Raw genomic sequence first — 25,950 nt, forward strand, 5'->3', positions numbered from 1 at the left:
GCTGAGACAGGAGAATGGCGTGAACCCGGGAGGCGGAGCTTGCAGTGAGCTGAGATCCGGCCACTGCACTCCAGCCTGGGCAGCAGAGCGAGACTCCGTCTCAAAAAAAAAAAAAAAAAAAAAAAAGAAAGGGATCAACAAGGGACTTGAACAAATATTTGCACGCCCACATTCAGAGCAGCATTATTCACAATAGACAAAAGGTAGAAGCAACCCGAGTGTTCATTGAGGATGAACTGAGAAACAAATATTATCCAGCCTTGAAAAGGAAAGAAACTGTGACACATGCTATAACATGGATGAACTTTGAGGACATTATGCTAAGTGAAATAAACCAGACACAAAAAGACAAATACTATATGATTCCACTTACATGAGGTACCTAGAGTAGTCAAATGTATAGAGACAGAAAGTAGGACGGTGGTTTGCAGGGGTTGAGGGAGGGATAATGGGCAGTTATTGTTTCATGGGTATATAATTTCAGTTTTGCAAAATGAAAAGACTTCTGGAGATGGATGTTGGTGATAGTTGCACAATAATGTGAGTGTACTTAATGCCACTGAACTGTACACTTAAAATGGTTAAGACGGTAAATTTTATGTTATGAATGCTTTACCACAATGAAAAAGGATCAAGAATAATATGACAAATACCCAACACCCTTCTTCCCACTACCAGCTAAGAAATTCTATCAATTATCAATTACGGTTGATCTGTCATGTGTGTTACCTTGTCTCAATTGCATTGTGTGTGTTTCTTGAGAAGCGTGATGGATGACTTGGGTAAGAGAATTCTGGGTCAAGAGAGCATTCCTTCTCCTGTTTTCTTTTCCATTTTTATTTGTTAGCTAAAAATAAACATAGTACAATAAGTAGGAAATTAATAACCTTTCCCTGTCCTTTAAAATTAGTGTTCCTAAATCTAAAAAGAAATCTTTCTAGAAACTTCTGTTTACCCTTTGTGCTCTGATGAATATGGAGAAAAGAGAAAGGGAGAGAACATTTAACTCACCAGGAGGAAGAATAAGATAAAATATTTGCAACCTCCTTCCTCCCTGAATGTTGGTGTTAAATGTTTTTTTGAGGACTTGCGCTGTGTCAAGTGTTGTTGTATTAGTTATCTATTGCCACAATATTGATGCATAACAAATTACCACAAAACCCCAGCAGCATACAACATTAAGCTGCTCTGTGTATCTTGCTTGCTCCAGCAGGCCAGCTGGGGCATGTTTGAATGGTGATGGCAGAGGTGCAACAGAGCAAGTAGAAACCTATGAGTTCTCTTGAGGCCTAAGCAAAGAACCACATACTGCCACTTTCATTTCACTTTGTTTTCTGAAGCAAATCACATGGACTGGGGAAATCTATTCTGTCTTTAAGTGAGGCACTCTGGAGTCATGTGACAAAGGGCATGGAGACTGGGAAAGGTAAAGAATTAAGGGCCTTCGTTGTGGAAAGCAGTGTAGTGATTGCTCAAAGAACTAAAAACAGAATTGCCATTTGACTTAGCAATCCCATTATTGGGTATATACCAGAAGAAATGTAAATCATTCCACCATAAAGACAAATCCATGCCTATGTTCATTGTAGCACTATTCACAATAGCATGTGATGTGGAATCAGCCTAAATACCCATCAACAATAGACTGGATAAAGAAAATGTGGTACTTATACGCCATGGAATACTATGCAGCCGTAAGAAAGAACAAGATCATGCTCCTTGCAGCAATATGGATGGAACTGGGGGCCATTATCTTTAGCAAACTAACATAGGAATAGAAAACCAAATACTGAATATTCTCACTTATAAGTGGGAGCTAAACAGTGAGAACACACAAACACATAGAGGGGAACAACAGATATCGGGGCCTCCTTGAGGGTAGAAGGTGGGAGGAGGGAGAGGATCAGAAAAAAATACCCATTGGGTACTATGCTTAGTACCTGAGTGGTGAAATAATGTGTACAACAAACCTCTATGACATGAGTTTACCTATATAACCTGCACACTGCACCCCTGAACCTAAAATAAAAGTTAAAAAAAAAAAAAAGAATTAGGACCTTAATGCAATCAGTACGCCCTAGTTACCTATGCAAAGTGTTGTAGTGGAGACATCTATGCAGTCCTTCAAACAACCCTGAAAAGTAGGTGGCATTGGCCTCATTTTGCAGTTGGAAAAAGCAAGACTCAAAGAGGTTATATGACCTATCTAAGGCCACACTGTTAGTGAGTGGTGTAGTTTGGGTTTGAATCTGGGTCTGTCAGACCCCTTCCTCCATGCCACCTCTGCCAAACTCCATGCAGCACCTTGGATTACCACCTCTGGAAACATTCTGCTTTGCCTTTTGTGCCTCTATTTGCCCCTCCCACTCCCGCTCTACTCCTTTCTCTATTATATTTGATTGACTCCTGTTCTCCAACATCTGAAGTGTAAGCTGTTTCTATAATCCTGTCTTTGGCATCTTCCTGGGTTCAGTCAATGCCATGAAGCATACCATTCCCTAAGCCCAGCCTCTCGGCTGGCCCTCCCTCCTTGCTGCCTTCATGTCCATTCTCAGACACTCTGTGCTGGTTACTGGTTTCTGGACTGCAAGTCACAAGCAGTGTGGTTCCACCTCGCATAGGTCATGAGGAAATACCTGTCTTGTGTAACAGGAAGTTGTACACAGGCAGGACAGGCTTGTCAGGGCCCAGGTTTCTTTTCTGTGCCCTGCGTCTCCTGGAGTTGGCTTTGTGCTGTGACCAGCAAGTGGAGCAACAGTGGACTTCCCAGTTTACATCCAGTTGGGGAAGTGCAGGGGACCTCTCTTCATTTAGATGCTCTGGGCAGACCCACCTTTGTCTCTCACTGTACCACCCTGACCTAAGATTGCCTGCCCATCCCTGAACCAATTTCTGGTGGGAGCTGACCCAGGTCTGGTGGTCTGTGGTGGAGTGACAGATGGGACACAGTCACTGTGTCCCCAACTGTCCCTATGTGGTTGAGCAGAAGATTCTCTCCTGTCAGACTCCTGTTGCTTCTGTATTCTGCATTTTATTTGTTTTTTTTTTTTTTTTTTTTAAGAACTCAACAAACTATTTGTTTTTATTTATTTTTTTGAGACAGGGTCTCACTCTGTCACTGAGGTTGGAGTGCAGTGGCGGAATCATGGCTCACTGCAGCCTCCACCTCCAGGGCTCAAGCGATCCTCCTACCTCAGCCCACCCGAGTAGCTGGGACTACAGGTGTGTGCCACCATGCCTGGCTAATTTATCTATTTTTTTTTGTAGAGACAGAGTCTTGCTATGTTGCCCAGGCTGGGTTCAAACTCCTGGGCTCAAGCAATCTGCTTGATTACAGGTGTAAGCCACTGTACTCAGCCGTGTTCTGCATTTTAGTTGGTGGCATTACCAACCTTCACTTCCTCCCATCGACACTTTGGGGTCATTTTTAATTCTTCCTTTTTCTTCATCCCCTTACTTACTTACATGTTTTTTTTTTTTTTTTGAGACTGAGTCTCGCTTTGTCACCCAGGCTGGAGTGCAGTGGTGCGATCTCGGCTCACTGCAAGCTCCGCCTCCCGGGTTCACGCCATTCTCCTGCCTCAGCCTCCGAGTAGCTGGGACTACAGGCACGCACCACCATGCCCGGCTAATTTTTTGTATTTTTAGTAGAGACGGGGTTTCACCGTGTTAGCCATGATGGTCTCGATCTCCTGACCTTGTGATCCGCCCGCCTCGGCCTCCCAAAGTGCTGGGATTACAGGCATGAGCCACCGCACCTGGCCACATGTTTTGTTCTTCCTTTGTTTATGAGATGATTGTTAAAGGCCTTTTCTGGGCTAGCCTGTAGTAATCCACAAGGAGGCCAGCTGAGTTCGTGTTCACAGAGTCTAGGATCTGAGAATCAAACAATCCCTCAGCAGTGTGGGCAAGGTAAAGAGAGCATTATGCACTGGGTGCTGTGCTTTCTCACGGTTGTTATTGGTGGTGGTGCTTGCGGGGGACCATAACCCTGCCTCAAAGGCAGTCACGGAAGGTGTCTGGGAGGGGGTCACATATAAGCTGATGATTCAGCCTTAGCCATGTCTCTTGTTCTTCCTTAAAAAAAAAAAAAATATTCCCGGGTTTCTGATTTGGACTCTTAATACTTCTTCCTATAAACTAGCGGTCAGCAAATGATGGCCCGTGAGCCAAATCTGGCACTGCCTGTTTTTGTAAGTCAAGTTTTATTGGCACATAGGCACACCCATTCAGTTATATATGGTGTATAGTTGTTTTCGCCACTACAACGGCAGAATAGTTGCTACAGAGGCCATATGGCTCACAAAGCCTGAAATATTGACTCTCTGGCCCTTTACAGTAATAGTTTGCTGAACTCTGCTGCAGACCATTAGAAAAACTGAATTCCTGCCTCCCGGGAAGTTTCATCTTGCAAAAAGAGATATATGTAACATATAAAAATTTTATAATAAAGCCTGTTGAGGTAAAGACATTTAAGTGCTGAATACAATATTTAAGTGCTGACAAAAATTATTGTTGGGAATATTAATGTGGATTTATTTTTCCCTACTTTCTCTATTTTTCTCTGCTCTTTCTCTATTCTGCAAATGAATCTACATTAATTTTTTTTTTTTTGCCTCAGGATTTTTAGACTGACGCTTTCTAGATTTATAACTTCTAAGTTTACACTTTTCATGACACTCACTTTCCGCCCTCTGAGAGGGAGAGGAAAGGTATGGATCAGTTTGGAAAATGAAGTCTGGGTGAGACATAACCCCCTCTTTTAAAAAAATACACCTTTGCACCTTTCCTGTATTTACAAGGAAAGTGGGATTTGTTTAAATAAAGAGAAAAGTCTTTATTTGCTTCGAACAAATAGATAGGATATGCATTACTAACCTGTTTGTTTGGTGGGGTCAGCGGGAGATGTCTGCTTAATAAGCTGCCCTTTTCCGGATGATGCTTATTCCCCACCCCACCAAGAAGGGACTGATTTGTTGTTTTTCCGATCCCCACACAATCATCTGCTCCGTAAGGCAGCTTTTGTGCTATTGGGTTGTTTTCACCTCTCTGCTCTATTAAAACATTTTCTAGTTTGACCTTTTCTTGTAGACTCATCCTAACTTTTCTTAGACTTACTATAAAAATAATACATGTTTAGTGTAAAAAATTAACAAAGTCAAGTTATGGTGTAAAGAGTCACATCAAATCCCTTCCCTGAGTCATACTTCCTGGAAGAAACTTGGTTCCTGGTTATCCCTACAGATCTCTATGTAGATATTAGGAGGAACCATAAGCAGATACAGTTAGTCATTTGATCATAAAGATGTGAATTTCAAACACATAGTGGTATATCATCTTGGCATTTTTTAAAAACACAGATGGGATCATACTGTTCATGCTGTATTGTAATTTTTGTATTAGGTTGATGAGAATCTTGGAAATCTTGCCTTATCAGTTCATTTAGAGCTATGCTTCTCTTTGCTAGTCTGTATGAAGATATACCTATGGCTTAATTAACCAGTTCCCTAATTGAAGGACATTTAGGATGATTCTGGTTTTTCACTATTCTGACTAATGTAGCGGTGAACATTATGCATATATCTTTGTACATTTCATATGAGTTATCTGGAGTATAACTTCCTGAAAGTGAAATTGGTGTTTTCTTGATTCTTTTAACATCTTTTTTTTTTGAGACGGAGTCTCATTCTGTCACTCAGGCTGAAGTACAGTGGCGTGATCTTGACTCACTGCAGCCTCAACTTCCAAAGCTCAGGTAATCATCCCACCTCAGCCTCCCAAGTAACTGGGATTACAGGCGTGTGTCGCCATGCCTAACTTTTTTTTTTTTTTTGTAGAGGTGGGGTTTTTCCATGTTTCCCAGGCTAGTCTCAAACTCCTGAGCTCAAAAGATCTGCCTACCTTGGCCTCCCAAAGTGCTGGGATTACAGGCATGAGCCAGCATGCCTGGTTTAAGACGGTTTTTTTAGACTTTTTTTTTTTTTTTTTTTTTGAAGAGCTGGTCAGATGCCTCTGGTCCCAGTTGGCCATGCTGACCATAGGGTCCTTCATCCTCTAGTGATACCACAGAAATGGACCTCAGTGGAAGTCAGGCAACCCCTCCAGGCAGATCCTGTGCAATTATAAACATTAGCATCAACCTCTCTCCTTCTATGGAATATTTCTGTGCTTGCAGCCCAGCAGGCACTGGGGACACACGCACACATGTGCGCGCGCGCGCGCGCACACACACACACACACACACACACACCAGTGCAGCTGAGTAGGGCTGGGAGCAAGGGGTGTGTATGAAGCCATGTGGGTACATGGAAGCCCTAGTGACCTCTTTATACTTGAAGGATAGGGGGGAAACTTGTAGTGCTTTCCAGAATTTAAATAGTCAGACAAGGGAGAGAAAAGTAGGGCTGAGTTGGGGGAGGGTGATGAGGCTGTGGCAGGTGTCAGCCTGCAAATTAGCTGTGCTGGCCTCCCTGGAAGAAATCATGGGCATTGAGCTCAGCCAAGCCAGGGCACCAGATGACAGAGTGGAGCTCTCGCCAGCCACTGACCCAAGTAATAAGAGGGCACTTGGCAAGCAGCTTCATGAGCACTGTGCCACGTGGCCATTTGTGGTTTAGGACTTGCGAAGTTGCCCAAAGTGGCTCTTTTGTTATAATGTGTTACTCCAAAGCTTATGAAGCATTCCAATGAACAGAGTCCAAATGTTATGTTTACTGCTTTGTTAAATATAAATAGTTTACCTTTGTACCTTTGAGTTTCCTTGGAAACTAATTTTTTTAAAGACAGGTTCTTGTGCTGTTGCCCAGGCTAGAGTGCAGTGGTGCAGTCATGGCTCACTGCAGCCTAGAACTCATGGGCTCAAGTGGTCCTCCCATCTCAGCTTCCCGGGTAGCTGGGACTACAGGCACACATCACCACGCTCTGTTAATTTTTTTATTTTTATTTTTTCTAGAGACAGGTTCTCGCCATGTTGCTCAGGCCTTGAAATTCTGCCCTCAAGGGATCCTTCCACCTTGATCTCCCATAGTTCTGGAATTATAGGTGTGAGCCGCTGCACCCAGCCTGGAAACTACAATCTTGAAAGCAGGGATTTGGGGTTCTTTTTATTTAAAAGATTTCCATGGAACCTGTTTGCTAGTCTGGTGAAGCCTGTGGACCCCTTTTCAGAATAATGTTGATAAATGAATAAAAAGGGAACCAAATAATTACAAAGGAAACCGATTATGTTAAAATAGTTGTCAAAATGGTGCAAAAATATAAGTAAGACATATTCTTTATTATAGCAACATCCAGCAGTGGGTCAGGAAGTGATCATAATTTTGAAGTAGGGGTGAGTGTAAATGATAGTTCAAGGCCGGGCGTGGTGGCTCAAGCCTGTAATCCCAGCACTTTGGGAGGCCGAGACGGGCGGATCACGAGGTCAGGAGATCGAGACCATCCTGGCTAACACGGTGAAACCCCGTCTCTACTAAAAAATACAGAAAAACTAGCCGGGCGAGGTGGCGGGCGCCTGTAGTCCCAGCTACTCGAGAGACTGAGGCAGGAGAACGGCGTGAACCCTGGAGGCGGAGCTTGCAGTGAGCTGAGATCGGGCCACTGCACTCCAGCCTGGGCGACAGAGTGAGACTCTGTCTCAAAAAAAAAAAAAAAAAAAAAAGATAGTTCAAGATAACTGCAACTGTGAAATGAAAATATCTATTCATGTAGTGGGATATAAATAAATTTCATAGATGCTGCTAGTACCAATGTGGTTTGTTGCTTAGATTCACGGTGGGAATAAAGGCCAAATTTCAGAAGATAGTAAAAGATGTATTTTTTCTTTCCATCTAAATTTAGACCCCTTGAATTCTATCTACACACCCCAGTTAAGGACCTCTGCTTAAGGGGTTTAGCCTTTTAGATTATGAAGAATGAATTACAGGGATATAAACTCCCATTTGCATCAAGAAAATTCATAAATACCTAGGCTTCCTTCTTCTTTATTTTGATGGGGATGAGAAGGGAAACTATGTTAAAAATGAGTCAAAATTTAAAAATATTATGACTACCTGCAATGAAGATTTCTCCCTACCCCCAAAAGAGAGGGTATATGTGGAATTCTTTGACACTTTCTAAATCTCCTAGTACAGTGGTCATTTTTGGTACTGATTCTAAAAACTGAGAAACCCTAGATTTGTTTATGGTGTGTATCTCCCACCGCCCTCCCCCCCCCCCCTCCCAGTAATTCTCTAAGATTAGGCAAAACAGAAGTCTCCCAGATGCGGGTCTTTAGGATTTTCTAGACCTTTGTTACAGTTCTTCAAACATTTGTGTCTTTTTTTCTTCTCTCCTACCCCTCATTCCCTCATCTTTTCCCCCTCCCTGCCCACTCCACCTTTAACTGTAAAAGTTAGGTGTCTGATATATTCATTTGTCAGCAGCAAAGTTTGAGAATGCCTTTAAAAATAGATATGTTAGAGGGAGTGTGTCGGATAAAAAGGAGAAATCTTGTTTATGCTCAATAAATAACTTATATTTAGAATCTTCCTTCAATTTTTCCTTTGAAATTCTGTATTCTCATTTCACTTGAATGACTCTGCATGGAGCATTTAAAAGTAGATCAAACAAAACCCTATAAATATGTTGAGTTCTTTTGGGCATTTTGCCAAAATTAGCCTTGCAGGGAAAAGCAGTGTGCTTTATGTATTGGATTTTCTCCTCTGAAAATCCAGGCTCCCTCCCCTCTGGAGAGCTAGCTGCCAGAGTTGGGGAAAGTCAAGCCAGGGACACATTAGGGAAGTGTCCCTGGTATGGCCTGCTGAGGTTGGGTTATTTGGGTTGAGGGTTGTGCTGAAAGGACAAAACCAATGCCTGGGACCAGCCTGAAGAAAGATGAAAAGCAGAGGGATGTTTAGAGACGTCACTGATTTTGTGTTTTGATGTGTTTCCTTTATCTCACTCTGATGGGAAGGGAAGGCTGGTGAAAAGAAAATTAACGAAGCTGCCTTTTAACAGATTCCTGAATGTAAAGCCAAATGGAAAAAAGGGAGAGAGTCAGGTTGAAGTAAGCCCCTTGGAAAGTAGGTCTGTTTCCATCATCCCAATTTTGTATGTGAGAGAACCGAGGCAGAGAGCCGCGCAGGGGTTGCAATGCTGGGTGAGTTGGGCCCTTTGTCTCTTCTGTATTGTTAGCTCAGAGTTCTCTTTATTGTTGTTGTTAGTATTATTATTATTATTACTATTATTTAGAGGCGGGGTCTCATTGTGTTGCCCAAGCTGGTCTCGAACTCCTGGGCTCAAGTGATCCTCCTGCCTCAGCCTCCCAAAGTGTTAGGATTACAGGTGTGAGCCACTGCGCCTAGCCCCAGGGTTCTCTTTATGTGCTTTAATGCATTAAATGAAGACCACATATCCATGAGCAGTGAAATCAGAGCCCCTGCATCCTTTCAGATGGCTGATTCACATACCATTTTTATAAGATATGATTGAGGTAGAGGATATTGAGTTCTTTATGCTTGTGGCACCAAAATTACAGATGTGTCTTCTAAAGAAATATCAGATGACAGTGTTAATGTTAAAACATCCACATGCAGCTCCTCTTTGCGGAAACTCAGTTTATTCAATGGATGGCCCCTTTGACTATTACATTGGAAGTAGAAACTTGATTTTGGGGGTCATATGTTAATTGACCAAATTTAAGATGGTTTTCAGTGGCTTCTTTAAATCAGGCATTAGACTCTGAAGTTCCTAGGGCTGAGGAGGGCCTGAGTCAGGAATTTTCTAGATATATGGCACCTGGGTCTACATAGGGATCTAGAGGCGCAGTGGTATCGTCCTAACCATCATAAGGCAGATGTGGGTGTTGGTGAGTGAGTTGAATTAGTTGACACAGATGTGCATGAAAGAGCTGAGAGGTGTCAGGGTTGAAAAAATGGAGACAGACAGCAATTGGCACTCACAGATAACAAAAATACAATGGAAGGAGGACAGTGCTAGAGAAAGGCAATGGTTGTTAGGGGAACCCAGAGAAGGGGCCCCCATGGCTGAATGAATGATCATGTATGTGTGTGTGTATGTGTGTGTTCCCATGAGTGAGGGCGAGCTCAGAAGATGGACACCACAGGGCCCCTCCACCTAGAGAGAGATGGCTGTCTGGGCTGTGTAGTCTGGTGGTGTCTGGCCAGGGAAGATGACCTTGACTTGGTCACTGATGGAATAGTATGGGCTTCCTCACGGTTCTGTAACAGTATCTGATCAGAATAATGACTAATGTGGGCTACAGATGTGGAGCCCTGTCTCTGAGCTCACACCTCCTGCTGTGTTCATAGACCAGCCACAACCAGTTGTCATTGGGAGGTCCGAGGCCCCTTGTCATTCAGCCCCATGAAAAGCACCTTTCTTGCTGATTGAATTGATATTTATTTCTTTCAAAACACCAACTCACTTTACTATTAATGTAATTAAAGTGTGATTGGAAGGATAAGTTTCATAATACAAGGTAATTATTTTAATAGGTGACTGTGATGTTTTAAAAAAGCGATTACAGTGTATTACGCGCTCTTTGTGAAAACAAATTGATATTGTAGAAGTATTTAAATGAGTTTCTACCCTTCCCCCAACCTGCCTCCCCTGCCACTGCTACCTTAGGGCATAGCTTTCCATACCATTTTCTGTGCTTACGCAAGTGTGTCCGTGTACATATACCCCCTTTCTCTCATTCATTTGTATCTTTTTTTGAGACAGTCTCTTACTTTGTTGCCCTCATTCATTTAATTGTATTAGACCTTCATATATTAATTGAATGTTGAATGGATTCATTTATTTATTTATGAACATTTGTTGAATGTATACTCTGTGCTAGGTTCCGAGTTATCAGAAGTATCTAAAATACTACATGCTGCTTAGAGTTATGAGTGTGTGTGTGTGTGTGTGTGTGTGTGTGTGTGTGTGTGTTTATAAAATTGGGATCATAGTATACATATTACATGATTTAGTGTTTTAGTGTACTATGGACACCTTTTCATACTGGTACACATTGAGCTACTTGTTATATTTAATGGCTGCCTGGATATACCTTCCCCTCCCACTAGACATCCACGTTTCACATGTAGATCTCTGTGCATATATGCATTTGCTATTAGAAACAATGCTGTCCTGAACCTTCTTATACATATATCTTTGCCTACTTAAAACAAATGTTTTCTGTCTTTTAAGAGGACCGAACATAAAATCAAATATACATCATTTCTTGTTCATATATAGCCCTGCTCTACCGTTTAGTAAGGTTAATTCACAGGGGGGCATAAGTTTGTAAGAGGAAAGCAGCTAGAGGAATAGAATAGCATTGTTTAGTATTACAGATGCTTCAGACTACAAGGTTGATGGAGAATGAGTTGGTCAATTAACTGACCAACTTTGACACACCAACAAGACTGTAGGGTCTACCATATTTCCATCTCTATAGCATCAACAATTCCAGATGGCATTGACTTTTGTTTGTTCGGCTTATTTTATATTTTTTTAATATATATATATAGAGAGAGTTTTGTTTTATTTTGTTTTGAGGCATGGTCTCTGTTGTCCAGGCTGGAGTGCAGTGGCACAATCATGGCTCACTGCAGCCTTGACTTCCTGGGCTCAAGCAATCCTCCTGCCTCAACATTCCAAGTAACTGGCACTGCAGGTGTGTGCCACCATGCCTGGCTAATTTTTTAATTTTGTGTAGAGACTGGGTCTTGCTGCCCTGTTTAATACCATGTTGAAGCTTTAACTCTCCCTCCACCTTTCAGGATGTGGAATTCATTAGTTCATTCATTTGTCAAGAATGGATTGAGTGTCTACTCAAACACAAACTGAGCTAAGTGCAGGTATCAAGGACAAGTAAAGAGAAGGTCATTGGCCCTCAAAGGAGGCAACAGACATGTCAACTGACAATTGTTCAGAGTATGTCTGTGTCCACGTCTGCTTGTTAGCCTCTCCTTCTCTAGGTGTGTAATTCTTTCCACTGTGTTTTTCCAGCTGTGTCTTTCATTCTTCTGCTGGGCCATCTCCTGCTTCTGGGACCCCTCCCCATTGCCATTCTGCATGTTTCTGACACTGAGCCCTTCTCCCTGGATCACTGTCCTCATCACATCTTGTTCTATGCTTCTCCGTTCAGAAACCTCCTCTGGTTTCTCATTGCCCACAAAATAAAGTCCTCATCCTTTGCTTGGCATCCAGAGTCCACTAGAAGCTCACTCCTAATCTGCCTTCCTGGTATCATCTTGGGTTGGTGGAAGAAGAGAGCTGAAGACCACAACTTATTTAACCCGTGTACTCTGGACAAGTTATCCAGGCTTGCTGTGCTCATCATAAAGATGGGTCCAGCATGCTGAACCTCCTAGAGTTGGCCTGAGGACATGAGGGAAGGCCTGTTATGTGCCAAGCTTGGTTCCTGGCATGTAGCAGTCACTCAGTGTTCATTTCTTTCATTTCCAAGATTAAGGTGATTTTTCTTCTGTGACTTTTGATGTTATCTGCCTCCCTCCCTACCCTCCATGGCTCAAAGGCTCTAATAAATGGTTCCCTACTAGTTCTACATTTTCTCTTATATCCTGCCAAGACTTGGGAGAGAATGAGCACTGGCATAGCTATACCCACTTGTCAGATGCCCTCTGCCTTTGAAGTAGCAGGCAAATGGATTTCCTGTGTTCTGCTGTGCAGAGATGTTGATTATACACGTCCCTATGAGAATCAAGCAGGCTCATCTCCAGGGACCACACAATGCTGGTTAGTTAAATATTATACATTTCTACTGCAACAGTCCAGGTACAGCCAAGAGGGGTTTGTAAAGAAACACCCACAAGGTCCTTTTATTTGGAGTGCCATTGGCTTCTGAAGTGTCCTCCTCTTCCTGTGAGTTGCATTATGTTGAAACAGGATGACGAATGGAAATGTTTCCAGTAAAGAGTATGATGCAGGGGTTCTGCAAGATCAGTAAATCTACCTTCTCTTCTCTTGTACCCGGAATCTACTGGACGTCCCAAGTAAAAATGTGTGAATCTATACATTTAGTTAAGTTTGTATTGTTTTCTCCATCCTGAGATAGGAAACATGGCTTCTTGCATAAATCGAAGTTTCCAACTCAAGAACAGCCTTTTAAAGAAGCTGGCATGCCGCTCAGTAACTGAGGAGTTGCTGACCCCTGCCACCCCCTGAGCCCCTGGCACCCAGCAGTGTTTGTTAGTGAATCATAGCAGAGACCTCCATCTTCTCCACTCCCCTGCCCCAACCCAGGAACACATTTCCAGAGCTAGAAACTACTTAGTGCAACTGTTCCAAAGGTCTGTGAAATAAACATCACAGCACAGCAGCATTCACCTGTGCTATGTATTAAATACTATTGTCAGATATTTAGAAGTCTGGGTTCTCTCCCTTGTGGGAAAAGACACTGAATGTAGGACCTAAAATAACCTGATCCTGGAAAAGTCCCATTTGTTTTTGGCCTGATGCTCTTCTTTGGGCAACAGATCTGTCTAGATGTCTCTGGACCTTGGCTGCACATTAGAAGCACATGGGGATCTTTTAAAATCCAGATGCCCAGGCTGCACCCCAGATCAATAATGACATTTGAATCTCTAGAAGTGGGGCCCAGACACTGGTTCCCTTTTCCCCTTAGAATTTTTAATCAGAAAAAATTTTAATGCACAGAAAACTTGAAACAATAGTATAATGAACACCCACCTAGATTTACCAATTATTAGCATTTTGTCACATTTGCTTTCTATCTCTATCCTTTATCCAGTCTCCACACATACTCTTTTTGATTTCTTCTTTTAATCATTTGGATTTTTAGTGGTTTTTTTTTTTTTGGTTTTTTTTTTTTGAGACAAGGTCTCACTCTGTCTCCCAGGCTGCAGTGGTGTGATCACAGCTCACTGCAGCCTTGACCTCCCCAGGCCCAGACAATTCTCCCACCTCGGCCTCTGGAGTAGCTGGGACCGTAAGCACATGCCACCATGCCAAGCTAATTTTTCATTTTTTTATAGAGACGAGGTTTTGCCATGTTGCCCAAGCTGGTCTTGAACTCCTGGGCTCAACTGATCTTCCTGCCTTGGCCTCCCAAAGTGCTGGGATTACAGTTGTGACTCACTGAGCCTGGCCTGATTTTTTTCCTTAAATGGTTTGAAAATAAATTATAAGCATCAGGACACTTCATCCCTAAATACTTCAGAATGTATCTCCTAAGTATGAGGACATTCTTCTAGGTAACTGCAATAGAATTGACATACTCCGAAAATGTAACATTAACATGCTATTATCTAGAATTAGTTCATATTCAAATTTCCCCAGTTTTCTCAATGTTTTTATAGCCTTTTAAAAATGCATAATTCAATTAGAGATCATACATTATATTTAGTTGTCATATGTCTTTACTCTTTTTAAATCTAAAATAATTCTCTAGCCTTTTAAATATCTTTTATGATATTGACTTAAGAAAAAAAATATTTCTGTGCCTGGCTTATTTCACTTAACATAATGACCTCCAGTTCCATCCATGTTGCTGCAAAAGACAGGATCTCGTTCTTTTTTACGGCTCAGTAGTAGTCTATTATACCACATTTTATTTTCTTTTTGAAATAACTTTTGTTTTTAATTTTTGTAGGTACATAGGTGTATATATTTACAGGATACATGAGATATTTTGATACGGGCATGCAGTGTGTAATAATCACATCATGGAGAATGGGGTATTTATCCCCTCAAGCATTTATCCTTAGTGTTACTAACAACCCAATTACAGTCTTTTAGTAATTTGAAAATACATGATTAAGTTGTTACTGACTGTATCATCCTGTTGTGCTATCAAATAGTAGGTCTTATTCATTCTTTCTAACTATGTTTTTTATACCCATTAACCATCCCCATCTCACCCCCGACCCGCTCCCACTACGCTTCCCAGCCTCTGATAACCATCCTTCTATTCTCTATGTCCATGGGTTCAATTGTTTGGAGTTTTAGATCTTACAAAGTGAGAACATGCGATGTTTGTCTTTTGGTGCCTGGCTTATTTCACTTAACATAATGACCTCCAGTTCCGTCCATGTTGTTGCAGATCTCATTCTTTTTATGGCTGAGTAGCATTCCATTGGGTATATGTACCACAGTTTCCTTATCCACTTTTCTGTTGATGGACACTTACGTTGATTGCATATCTTTGCTACTGTGAATAGTGCTGAGGTAACCATGAAGAGCTAAAAAAGTTGATCTCATGGAGGTAGAGAGTAGAGAGGTTGGTTACCGGATACAAACATACAGTTAGATTGAAAGAATAAGTTCTAGTATTCAATAGCAGAGTAGGGTGACTATAGTTGACAACAATGTTTTGTATATTTCAAAATAGCTAGAAAAGAGGACTTGAAATGTTCCCAATACATAGAAATGATAAGTGCTCAAGGTGATGGACACTCAAATACCCTGACTTGATCACTACACATTCTATGCATGGAATAAAATATCACACGTACCCTATAAAAATGTACAAATATTATGTATCAATAAGAATTTTTTTTTTTTTTTTGGCTAGGTGTGATGGCTCACTCTTATAATCCCAGTACTTTGGGAGGCTGAGGCAGGAGGATCATTTGAGCCCAGGAGTTTGAGACCAGCCTAGGCAACATAGCGAGACCCCATCTTTACAAAAAATACAAAAATTAGCCAGTGTGGTAGCTTGCATCGGTAGTCCCAGCTACCCAGGAGGCTGAGGTGGGAGGATTGCTTGAGCTTGGGAGGTCGAGACTGCAGTGAGCCAATATCATGGCTCACTGCAGTCTCCCAGGTTCAAGCGATTCTCCTGCCTCAGCCTCCTGAGTAGTTGAGACTACAGGAGTGGGCCACCATACCCGGCTAATTTTTGTATTTTTAGTAGAGATCGGGTTTCACTATGTTGGCCAGCTGGTCTCAAACTCCTGGCCTCAGGTGATCCTCCCACCTCAGCCTCCCGAAGTGCTGGGATTACAGGCATGAGTGACCACACCTGGCCAGATCAGTTTTTGTAAACTGCTCCTCATTTTAAATTTGCATGATTGTTTCCTCGTGGTTGGATTTAGGTAAATGTTGTGGCAGAAGTATTCTATAGGTGATGTTATAGAAGTATTCTATAGGTGATGATGTTCTATAGGTCCTTCTCAGTGCAGCCTATTAGGAGGCACATGATGTCAATTTGTCCTGTGATTAGCAATGTTAACTTGGATCACTTGAGTAAGGCTATATCTGCCAACTCTCTTCATTCTAAGGGGACCATTTTCCTTTTGTAACTGTGGGGAGATAATAATCTGTGGGGAGATACTTTGAGATTTTGTAAATATCTTAACCCCCAACAAGCTTTCGCCCAGTGGTTTTAGCAACCATTGATTCTTCCCAGAATCAATTATTACTATGATGGTTATAAAATGACTTTGTCTATTTCTATCATTTCTCTATTTGTCAACGTTCTTTTGTTAAAAAAAGAGAAAAAAGGAGCTTTCACTTCTCACCCCATAACTATCTACCTGATCTTCTTTAGCTAGCTATCTAGCTACCCATTGAACATATCAATATGGACTCATGAATTTTTTTAATGAATAAATTATAACAAATTCCCTCAGTACCTACTGTATTGTCCCAACTTTGGCCAGTGGAAGCCCTGTCTAGCTGACTCCTGTATCCTTTTGAAATTATCCCTTAGATATTTGAGTACTTCATGAATTTTAGCACAACCAGATATTTTAGTCTCACTTTGTATTTTCTTTGCTCTAGGCTTAGAAGAAGCCATTTTTCTATGGAGACCTAGTTCCTCTGGGGCTGCTATTTAGGAAGGCATCAGTAGTTAGTGAAAACTCCCTAGGCGATTTCAATATGCAGCAAAGAATAAGAGACATAGATTAGAGTCTTCCAAGGGGAAACCACCTGTTCCCACAAGGTGTTTTTTTTTTTTTTTTTTTTTTTTTAATCATCTGTTATTTGTGGTACTGATTTGTTGCTGAGATTTAGATTTTCATGAGTATTATTCAAGAGATAGCTTTAAATGCAGGTCCCTGGCCCCAACTCCAAAGAATGAGTTCAGTAGTTCTGCCCTGCATTTTAACAGTCTGGTGCAGGTGGTCCCCAGGCCATATGTGTAGAAAATCCCAGAAGTAACCCTGGAAACTGGGAATTAGGGGTTTCTTTTGATTTTCCTCTTTTGCTTTTTATCAGTGGTTTCTCCCTTTCAATATGATTTCAGAATACTGCCACGTTCCCCAGGTATGTGGTAAGGATCTAGTTGATTAATTTGATGGATTATTTGAAAATATCAGATGATTTAAACCCTTGTAGCTTTACTCTTGTTCCATCATGGGGAATTGGGGATGTAAAAAAAAGAGGTGGGGGGGTGGGGGTGGAGGGTGGGAAGCTCTATAAGTGTTGAAGTTTTCAGTTGACCCAAAACTTTTTTCATCCAATACATTATTTGTTATTAGTATATTTTCACGGACACTGAATGAATGGGCCTAGTAAATTTCACATGCTGTAAGATCCTAGGATGTAGCCTCTAAAATATAGATGTATGTGCTGTTTTGGGGACTGGGTCATGACACTATAGTCAGTTTCTGCTATTTCCTTTTCTGAGAAGGCAGTTGCATTGCCTCCCCATCTAACCAGCTTTATTTTATTAAATCTGGGGCCTGTAGGGACCAAGTGCCCAGCAGCTATAAGCAAAAGCTCCTGATTTGTGGTTTTTTGCTTCCTGGTTCCACCTTTCAAACAAATACCATGTTAGTGTAGCTAGTTCCTTCTGTGATCTCAACACCCAGGACTGAGAATGCTTAAGAACAGTCAGATGTGGGAGGGAGATAGTGCTTCTGGAGCTGCATTGCCTGGTTTGAAATCCTCTGGTAGAATATGTGATCTCTATGTGCCTCCAAGGTCTTCTTGTCTGTAAAAAGGGGGTTAGTAATCTATCCCGGAGGTTCAGTGTGAGGATTAAATGGGGTAGCATATGTAAAGTGCTTAGCAGTCTATGGCACATAGCAGGTGCTCAATAAATGTTACTATTTTATTAAACAGTAAGTGGTCACAAATGAAAGATGACCATGGGGTCTAGTGAGAGAGTTGAGGGTGTGCTGTCTCAGTTATCATTAGATCGGCTATTGTGATATCACAGTGCTTGTGATCAACTAACCCTTATTTCTCTTAATGCAGTTGTTCCCCCCTTATCCGTGGGGGCTACATTTCAAGACCCCTAGTGGGTGCCTGAAACTGTGGATAGTGCCAAGCCCTATATATACTTTGTATTTACCTATACATACATATCTATGAGAAAGATTAATTTATAAATTAAGTGCAGGAAGAGATTAACACCAATAAAAAAACACTAATAATAATGTACAACACTAACAATATACTATAATAAAAGTTATGGGAATGTGTTCTCTTTCTCTCAAAATATCTTATTGTACTGTACTTAGCCTTCTTATGATGGTGTGAGATGATAAAATGCCTACATGATGTAATCAAGCGAGGTGAATGATGTAGGTATTGTGACGTAGTGTTCGGCTACTATTGACCTTCTGATGATCTGTCAGAATGAGGATCATCTGCTTTGAGTGATCCTGGATCGTGGAGTCACAACGCTGTCTGTGGTTGGATGTAAGGAGCAAACAGTATCAGTGACTCAGGGGCAGGGAACATCTACAGCGTGGAGACACTGGACAAATGGATGATTCACATTCACAGACAGGATGCAGCAGGATGGCATGAGGTTTCATCACACTACTCAGAATGACATGCAATTGAAAAGTTATGAATTGTTTATTTCTGGAATATTCCACTTAATATTTTTGGACCTCAGGTGACCACAGGTAACTAAATTGCAGAACGTGGAACTGTTGATAAGGGGGGACTACTGTAAAAATTCCACACCTAGTTCATTTGGACATGAAGGTGGTGGCTCAAACTGAGGGATTCCAAACCTCAGGCATGGGCAAGTCGTAAGTTTTTTTCCTTTAGTTTATGTGAGCTATTGAAATGAGGTGGCATTGTCCTCTCCTTACCTCTTTAAGGAAGGTCAAGACTCACTAGTAAACATCAGTGAAATTCCAGGAAGAGGGAAAAAATGACAAATGACTTTCTCAGACTTCCTTAAGTTTAAGATGGATGAATGCAACAGAAATACAATTTCTCCCAACTTCAAGCATCCCCCTTGAACTGGGTTGTAGGTCAGGTGGTACTGACAAACAAATTCAAATCCGTGACAAGCTATAGTTGAGGCCTCGAAAAGCAGCATTCCAGGAGTTTGGGGCTCTCTGTAATGAGAGATCCATGGCAGAGACCTAAGTGACGTGGTACAGTGTTGTAGGAAGCAGTTGAGTACAGATTGCAGAGAATTTGGCACAAAATGTGAATTGAATTAGTTTATCCAGCACTAGAGAGAGAACTATGAACTTAGGCTAAGGAAATGCTGCCACTTACTAGCTTGGTGACCTGGGGTAAGTCATTGAGTCCTGGATTCCTCATTTGCAAAATGATTGCCCATTCTGGCTTTTATTTTTTAACTCATGTGGTTGGCAGGAGGAGAGGATGATGGATATCGGAAGTGATTGTGAGCTATCCCAATGCGAGGGCGAATGACTGTGCTTGGCGTCAGGTCAGGTGATCTTTACCATCAGCCATCTCTGGGTCCCTCCCCTGTGCCCTCTGTAGGGCTTACTGTTGGCAGTGAGCTTTATAGGACTTTATGCCATCAAAAGAGTAACAGTCATGAGGCTCTTAAGAAGGATGGTCTAGCCTGGCAGAGAGAAACTAGTGAAGACATCATTCTTCTGACACCAGGCAGGCCTTTATGGAAGTCCGATGCAGAGATTTGGTTTAAGAGCAGTCTGATTATTCTGTTTCAGGTCCTGCATCCATTGGGTTAGTCTTTTCTCTAAGAGTAGATCACTCTCCTTTGCCATTTGTGCAGTGTTGGATCAGATGCTACTTTTTACAGAGGGTTTTTTGAAGATATGAACTTACATACAACTGTAAGTTTTATGGCTTCAGCTAACACTAGATCTTCAGATGGTGTTATTTGAAGTCACTTTGGTCAGGACTTTGACTTCTGTGGTTGTGAGTGTTGGTTTTCAGACGTTTGTCATTTCACTTGTTTCATGTTCAGATTTGTGTCTGCAGAGTTTGCTTTTAACATAACATCTAGCAAATGAAAGCCCTTTAAAGATTGATAGTAGAACTTCATCTTAAGAAGTGTCTATGGGGCCAGGGGAGTTGCAGGGGTCAGGAATGGGGTACCAAGATTGCTTTGTAATCTAGACCTTCTTTGCTAGAATGAGAAATCCGTATCTTTTTTGGTACAGAGTACTTGATTTGCCTTCCATTGTGTGGGAAGCCATGGAATAGTGGTGGTGTTCTTTGCATCGGAATACCCATTCCTCCTGATTTTCCTCCTTGGAAAAGCAAGTTGGAGTGGGCCCTCTGTCCTAGGGAGACCCAAGCCCTCCTTGGGGTTGCACTACTTAGCCTGTTGACAGTGCCATCAGCACCTAGGAATTGGCCTGGAAGCGCTGTGTTTGTTCTTAAGACCCAGAGGCTTGTAATTTTGCACAAAAGGGTGAGAATATTTGTGGAGTCACCAAAGATGTGATTAGACAACATACCGATTCTGAACTTCTGCCCTCTTCTCTCTATTCAACTCTGTTCTTGCTTAGTGAGGTACAGGTGAGAAAAATGGAACAGAGGGAACTAGGCCGCCGGCTTTTGAAATATATTGATCAGGGCACACATCCGATGTAGCACAGAGACCTTCCCCTTTGTATGATGTCATCCTGCATCGGGGCCTTAATGTGCCCTCTGATCACCTCTGCATGGACTTCCTTTCTCAGAGAAAAGATTAGAAAAGAAAAAGAATCCCTGTAGGCAGTACCCAAAAATAATTTAAGCATTTCTAAATGTGTTTCTTTGAAGTCATTGATCCCTTTGGTTTTCTAGGCCATGCAGTGGCATGAAGGAATGGTGTGAGGCGGTCAGCTATGAACGACAAACTTCTGAGCAATGTTGGTCTCACTTCCTATCTCCCATCCGCCTCCCTGGCTTGGGCCTCCACTGTCTGTCTGTCTGTCTGTCTGTCTGTCTCACCCTTACCCCTATACATGTTCTTTCTCCACATAGTGCACATCTGTGGTATGGATGTGCTGTGGACAGTTGTGTCTGTACTTGAACCAGCTCTAAGCCAGGGTCTCCCAGATGGGCCACGCTGGGTGAGTGAGATGTTGTAACCTTGAGTGTCCTCTGGTCGAGTGAAGTGTGGCCCTGACTCTTATCTTGATTTGTCTGGCTTGGTTCTGTGTAAGCAGTCAGGGATCCTGTTAATGGATCCCCTGGGACAGAGGGAATAGGACAGACGTGGATTTGTTGAATCCTGTGGGGCATTTGAAATGGTACCAAGAGCAGGCTGAAATCTAATCAGCCTTCACTTATCAGGCTTGAGTTCCCGTATGTTGAAAGGGTGATGATTAGTAAGAAAAAGGCCAGGATACTTTATCTTTCCTTTGCACATTTAGAAAAATCCTCTCTGCCTCGCTAGCATTAGAAGCAGACCATTCTTTTTTCTCTACCACATCACATCAGCTTCCATTAAAAATCAATAGCAGCAAATATAAAGCCCCATCCATGGAAAACCGTTTAAGGCAACACTGTGCTCCAGTGCTTCAGGGGTGGGGTATTTGCCTTCTGCACCAATGGATCGGTTTCTCATATCCATGCCTTTCTGACCCAGCAGCTTTTAAAAGACCAAGAAGCATTGCTCTGCTTTCTACTGCCTCTCTCTAAGAGACCAGGGCTGCCGTGCCTCTAGCCATGTCCCAGAGAGCTATTTGAGACAAGTCAGCTTAATTTGCCTGCATGCCTAGGAAGCCTCTCTTTAAAAATCTAATTTGGGGAGAAGAGCTGTCTCTAAATATTTTGCTTTTCCCATCCAGGCGAGCGACGGAGGCGCCGGTGCCAGGTGGCTTTCAGCTACCTGCCCCAGAATGATGATGAACTTGAGCTGAAAGTTGGTGACATCATAGAGGTGGTAGGAGAGGTAAGCAACCCGGCCGGGCAGTGCAGTGGCCTCGAATGGGCTGTCATAGTCACTGCTTACCCACCCATGAAAACGCCTTGCTGCAGACTCACAGGCTGTTTGGTCTTGAAATTAGGGATCCTCTAGTTGAGTCTCCTGTCTGAGAAAATGGCTTTCCCCAGAGGAATGCCCCCAAGCCAGCTGAGTTCAAACCTGGGGCCATTGGAAAGCATTGTCTCTGACACAGCTTACTAAATACCTCTGAATTTCCAACCCGGTGCCACCAAGTTTTCTCTTCTACTTGAATTGATCATAGACTCTGGGTATCCAGAGTGACCCAGATCCATCTTTAGAGCATGGATTTAGTATTTATTGTGGGGGACATTGTGGATTTAGAGGGCAAAAAAAAGAAGTGAAATTTCTTAGAAGACGTAGTATGTAGCAGATGTGACAAAGTTCTTTAAGCGTTAGCCCATTTCCTCAGCCCACACAGTTTATTGTGTGGGATGAGGAAGGAGGATCAAGAGACCCTAGAAGAGGCAGGGTTGACGGCCAAGCCTGGTCCCTGTGATTGGAGACCCTCACTCTTCTTGCTGTACCACATTCTCTTGTTCCTGCTAGTGAAATGTCCCTCCAGATTCCCTTAGGCCCAAGGGATCCTGGGTTTTAGGCTTAGAACCTTATCATTCATTCTGATTCTACAGTTGTGTCTATATGTAGAAACACAGTTTTCTAATTGCTTATTGTTTGCTGATGCCCTCTGACCTTACAGAAACCCACAATTCATAGAAAAGGAAGCTAGAAGTTGAGGAGGACCTTAAGGGAACTGTCATGGGGGTGGAAGTGGCAGGGGTGATGCTAGAAGCCAGATTTCCTAACTCGTACATAACCTAATGTGAGCCTGTGTCAGAGTTTTATTTAACTCATTAATGAAGGGATCTGTAAGATGGTAAGGCTGGCCTGAAGAAAATTGTGAAAGAACAAAGATAATGACTGAAAAAAAATATTTAAGATTGCTAAGTTACATGCATAACTACATAGTGCCCTACAGTGCAATAAAACTGTGACCTTTGAGGTTATCTTTTTTAGGGTACAAATCCTTTGCATTTCTGCTCGTCAAAATTTATTTTTGTTACTACCTGGCAGGAATCATTTGCAGTGCTCTCACTTTTCACCAGTTAACATCCACAGTAACAGAGTTGTAAACTAGCCTCATAAATAGTAAATAGTGTGCCAAGCAGAGATACATGTCCCTCCAGAAGCAATTAATGGGGTCCCCAGTGTGGCACTGGGAGGGCATGCAGGAACCCCTTTTACCTACTTTCAAATTTTGGATAATTAACATGTCATTCATCCTTTTTTACCCCTGGTGGCAAGCAGGGCACATAGGAGACATTTATTGAAAGTTAAATGAGTGAAAAAAATGAATGGACAACAGAGAACATTTATTTCAGTGGTAGAATGACAAATTTCTTAAGGCTGTAACCATGGAAAGAAATTCCAGAAGAAAAAATAAACAGATGTGACTAATAAGAAAAATGGTTAAGATTTTGGTATGAATTGAAGGTAGTCCAGCTAAAGAAAGACAACAATAAATAGGAAAACATTTGCAATAAATTATGACAAAAGTTATTATATATGTAGTATGTGAAAATATTAGGAAGCTCTTATAACAATGATAAATTATAGATAAATTTGCCATAAACACAGAACCCAGACGGAGAAAAATATCTTAACCACAAGAAAATGTTCTGCTTGGCTGTTAATTAAATAAATACAAATTAAGACAATAATGGGTTTTTACTTATGAAAATCCGAAGAAAATATTTAGTGGTAAGGCTATTGGCAAGGCGTAGAAGAACTGGTGAATTTGTATGTCTGTGTTATCCTTATGTGAAGCTATTTGGCAAGGTATGTCAAGAGCTATAAATATCTGAATAACACTTTTTGACTCAGTGATCTCGTTCCTGAGAATTTATTCACAGAAACTGATTGATGATAGAAGAAACATGTGAAACGTGTTAATTACAGCAGTATTTGTGATAATGAAAAATAATCAAGAAGGAAAATTAAGATGTATTTTCCAGGTAGAACATTGTGAAGCCATTAAGATGGTAAACACAGGTTTTTAAATATGTATTTGTTATGATACTTTGCATTGTAATTATCTGTTATATTCTACTAAGCTGAGAGCTTTTCAATGGCAGGGACCTGATTTTTGTCTATTTTTATATTTGTGGTACCTGGAATAGTGCCTGAAACCTAATATGCACTTTAATAAATGCTTGCTGAATAAGTAAATGAATCAATGGAAATACAAAAATAGTTTTTTTGCAAATTGAACAAATCAGAACACAAAACTGCATACACTAGGATAAAACCATGTAAAATATATCTATATGCTTGTGATCAAATACTGAAAGGGAACAAGAATTGAAAATGCTTCTGTCATAGAAGATGACTTTTCTTTTCATGTTGTAATAATGCATTAAGAAAAACCACAAGTCAAGACAAGGAAAATGATTAATACATTTCTCAGAAATATTGCCCACTTTTGCCTGCCTATTGGCTGCAGAGAAACTGAATGTTGATTGCATAAAGGAGAGAGAGGAGCGCTGGCAGAGCTGTTACTGGATTTGCCTAGAGGCTGATAGGCCTTTGCCATCATCTACAATACCAGCCTCCTTTCTATTATTCACTGCCAGCTAAATCCTGCTCGTCATTCTGGACTTGCTTCAAGTAGGAAAAAGGAAAAAATAACCATATAGTCTATGATATTTACATAAAACAAAATGTGTAAAGGCTGGCCTTTTAATCCAAAGTTTTAAAATATCATCAAAAATTCCCCATTGTTCCAGTTTACTTGTTATATTGCAGAGACTGGGCCCTTGTCACTGTATAATATAAAATCTGTCCTTTTCTCTTGTAGTGAATGTTATATAAATGCTAATGATAGCTCTTCTCTAATTCCACTGATGATTAAAAATAAACAGAAAAAGGCAATAAACAAAAACCCCTAAATCACAGAGACAGATCAAGGCAAGAACATAATAGTTTTGCAATACTGTAGGATTAATCTATTAATAAAATATAACATGTATTGTATGTGTGTAATATTTTTATTGATTAATAGATGGATTTCTCTAATTTTGCAAAGCTGTACACACACACACACACACACACACACACACACACACACACACACACTTTTTTTCTCTTTTTGCCCCGACAGATAAGCCTTAGGAGGATTTTGAATTTACGGACTAGTTTTTTTGAAAGAGTTGAATCAAGTAGGGAATCCTAAAGTCCTAAAACATCTGCCTTAATATCTAATTTTAGCTTAAAATATCAAAATGAATATTCGTTCATCATTTATCAATACAATCTTATGACATAGGGCCAAGGCCACTTCCCTAAATATGGGTTTGCTGGTTTGAGTTCCATCTATCTCTGCATCCATGGTGCATCCTCGATGATTCCCACTGGGTTCCATCTCAAGTTCTAGAGCCGCACCCCCCACCACTCACCCCTTACCTTCTTTAGTTGTCTCCTTCACACCAAATGTGGCAATGGTTTTTTTTAAAACCTTCAGATCATTACCTTTATCCTTCCTCACCACCAACTCTTTCTCTTCACACCTGTATATTTTTGTGCAATTTAACCAAATGTGTGCTACCAACAATGAGCAAGAGACTTAAGCAGGTTTAGGTAGAAACAACTTTGACCCTTGGTCGGGTGAACAGCTTGCTCATCTGGCAGGAGTGAGTCTACCAGCCCTGACTGCTCAGCCTGAGCCAGCCTCCAAAGCATGGTTTAGGGAAGGAAGGGAGTGCTTAGGGCAGTGTGGGGATAGTGGAGTTGGCAAAGCAAGGTGCCTGCCAAGAAAGCACCTGCCATGCTTCTAGCTCCTGGCTGGAGAG

The 25,950-nt window shown here is 41.5% G+C and overlaps 1 protein-coding gene across 11 annotated transcripts in view; it reads left to right on the plus strand.

The window, feature by feature from the left end:
- Positions 1–25,950, plus strand: part of SH3KBP1 (SH3 domain containing kinase binding protein 1) — a 355,843-nt gene that overhangs the window by 153,744 nt on the left and 176,149 nt on the right. For all 11 annotated transcript variants that reach the window (XM_017953930.3, XM_021933130.2, XM_021933128.2 and 8 more), the window contains one exon: positions 21,948–22,051. In XM_017953930.3, coding sequence (XP_017809419.2) covers positions 21,948–22,051 — 104 coding nt within the window. The remainder of the gene's footprint in view (positions 1–21,947; positions 22,052–25,950) is intronic.

This window comes from Papio anubis, chromosome X, assembly GCF_008728515.1.
Source record: "Papio anubis isolate 15944 chromosome X, Panubis1.0, whole genome shotgun sequence".
NCBI lineage: Eukaryota > Metazoa > Chordata > Mammalia > Primates > Cercopithecidae > Papio > Papio anubis.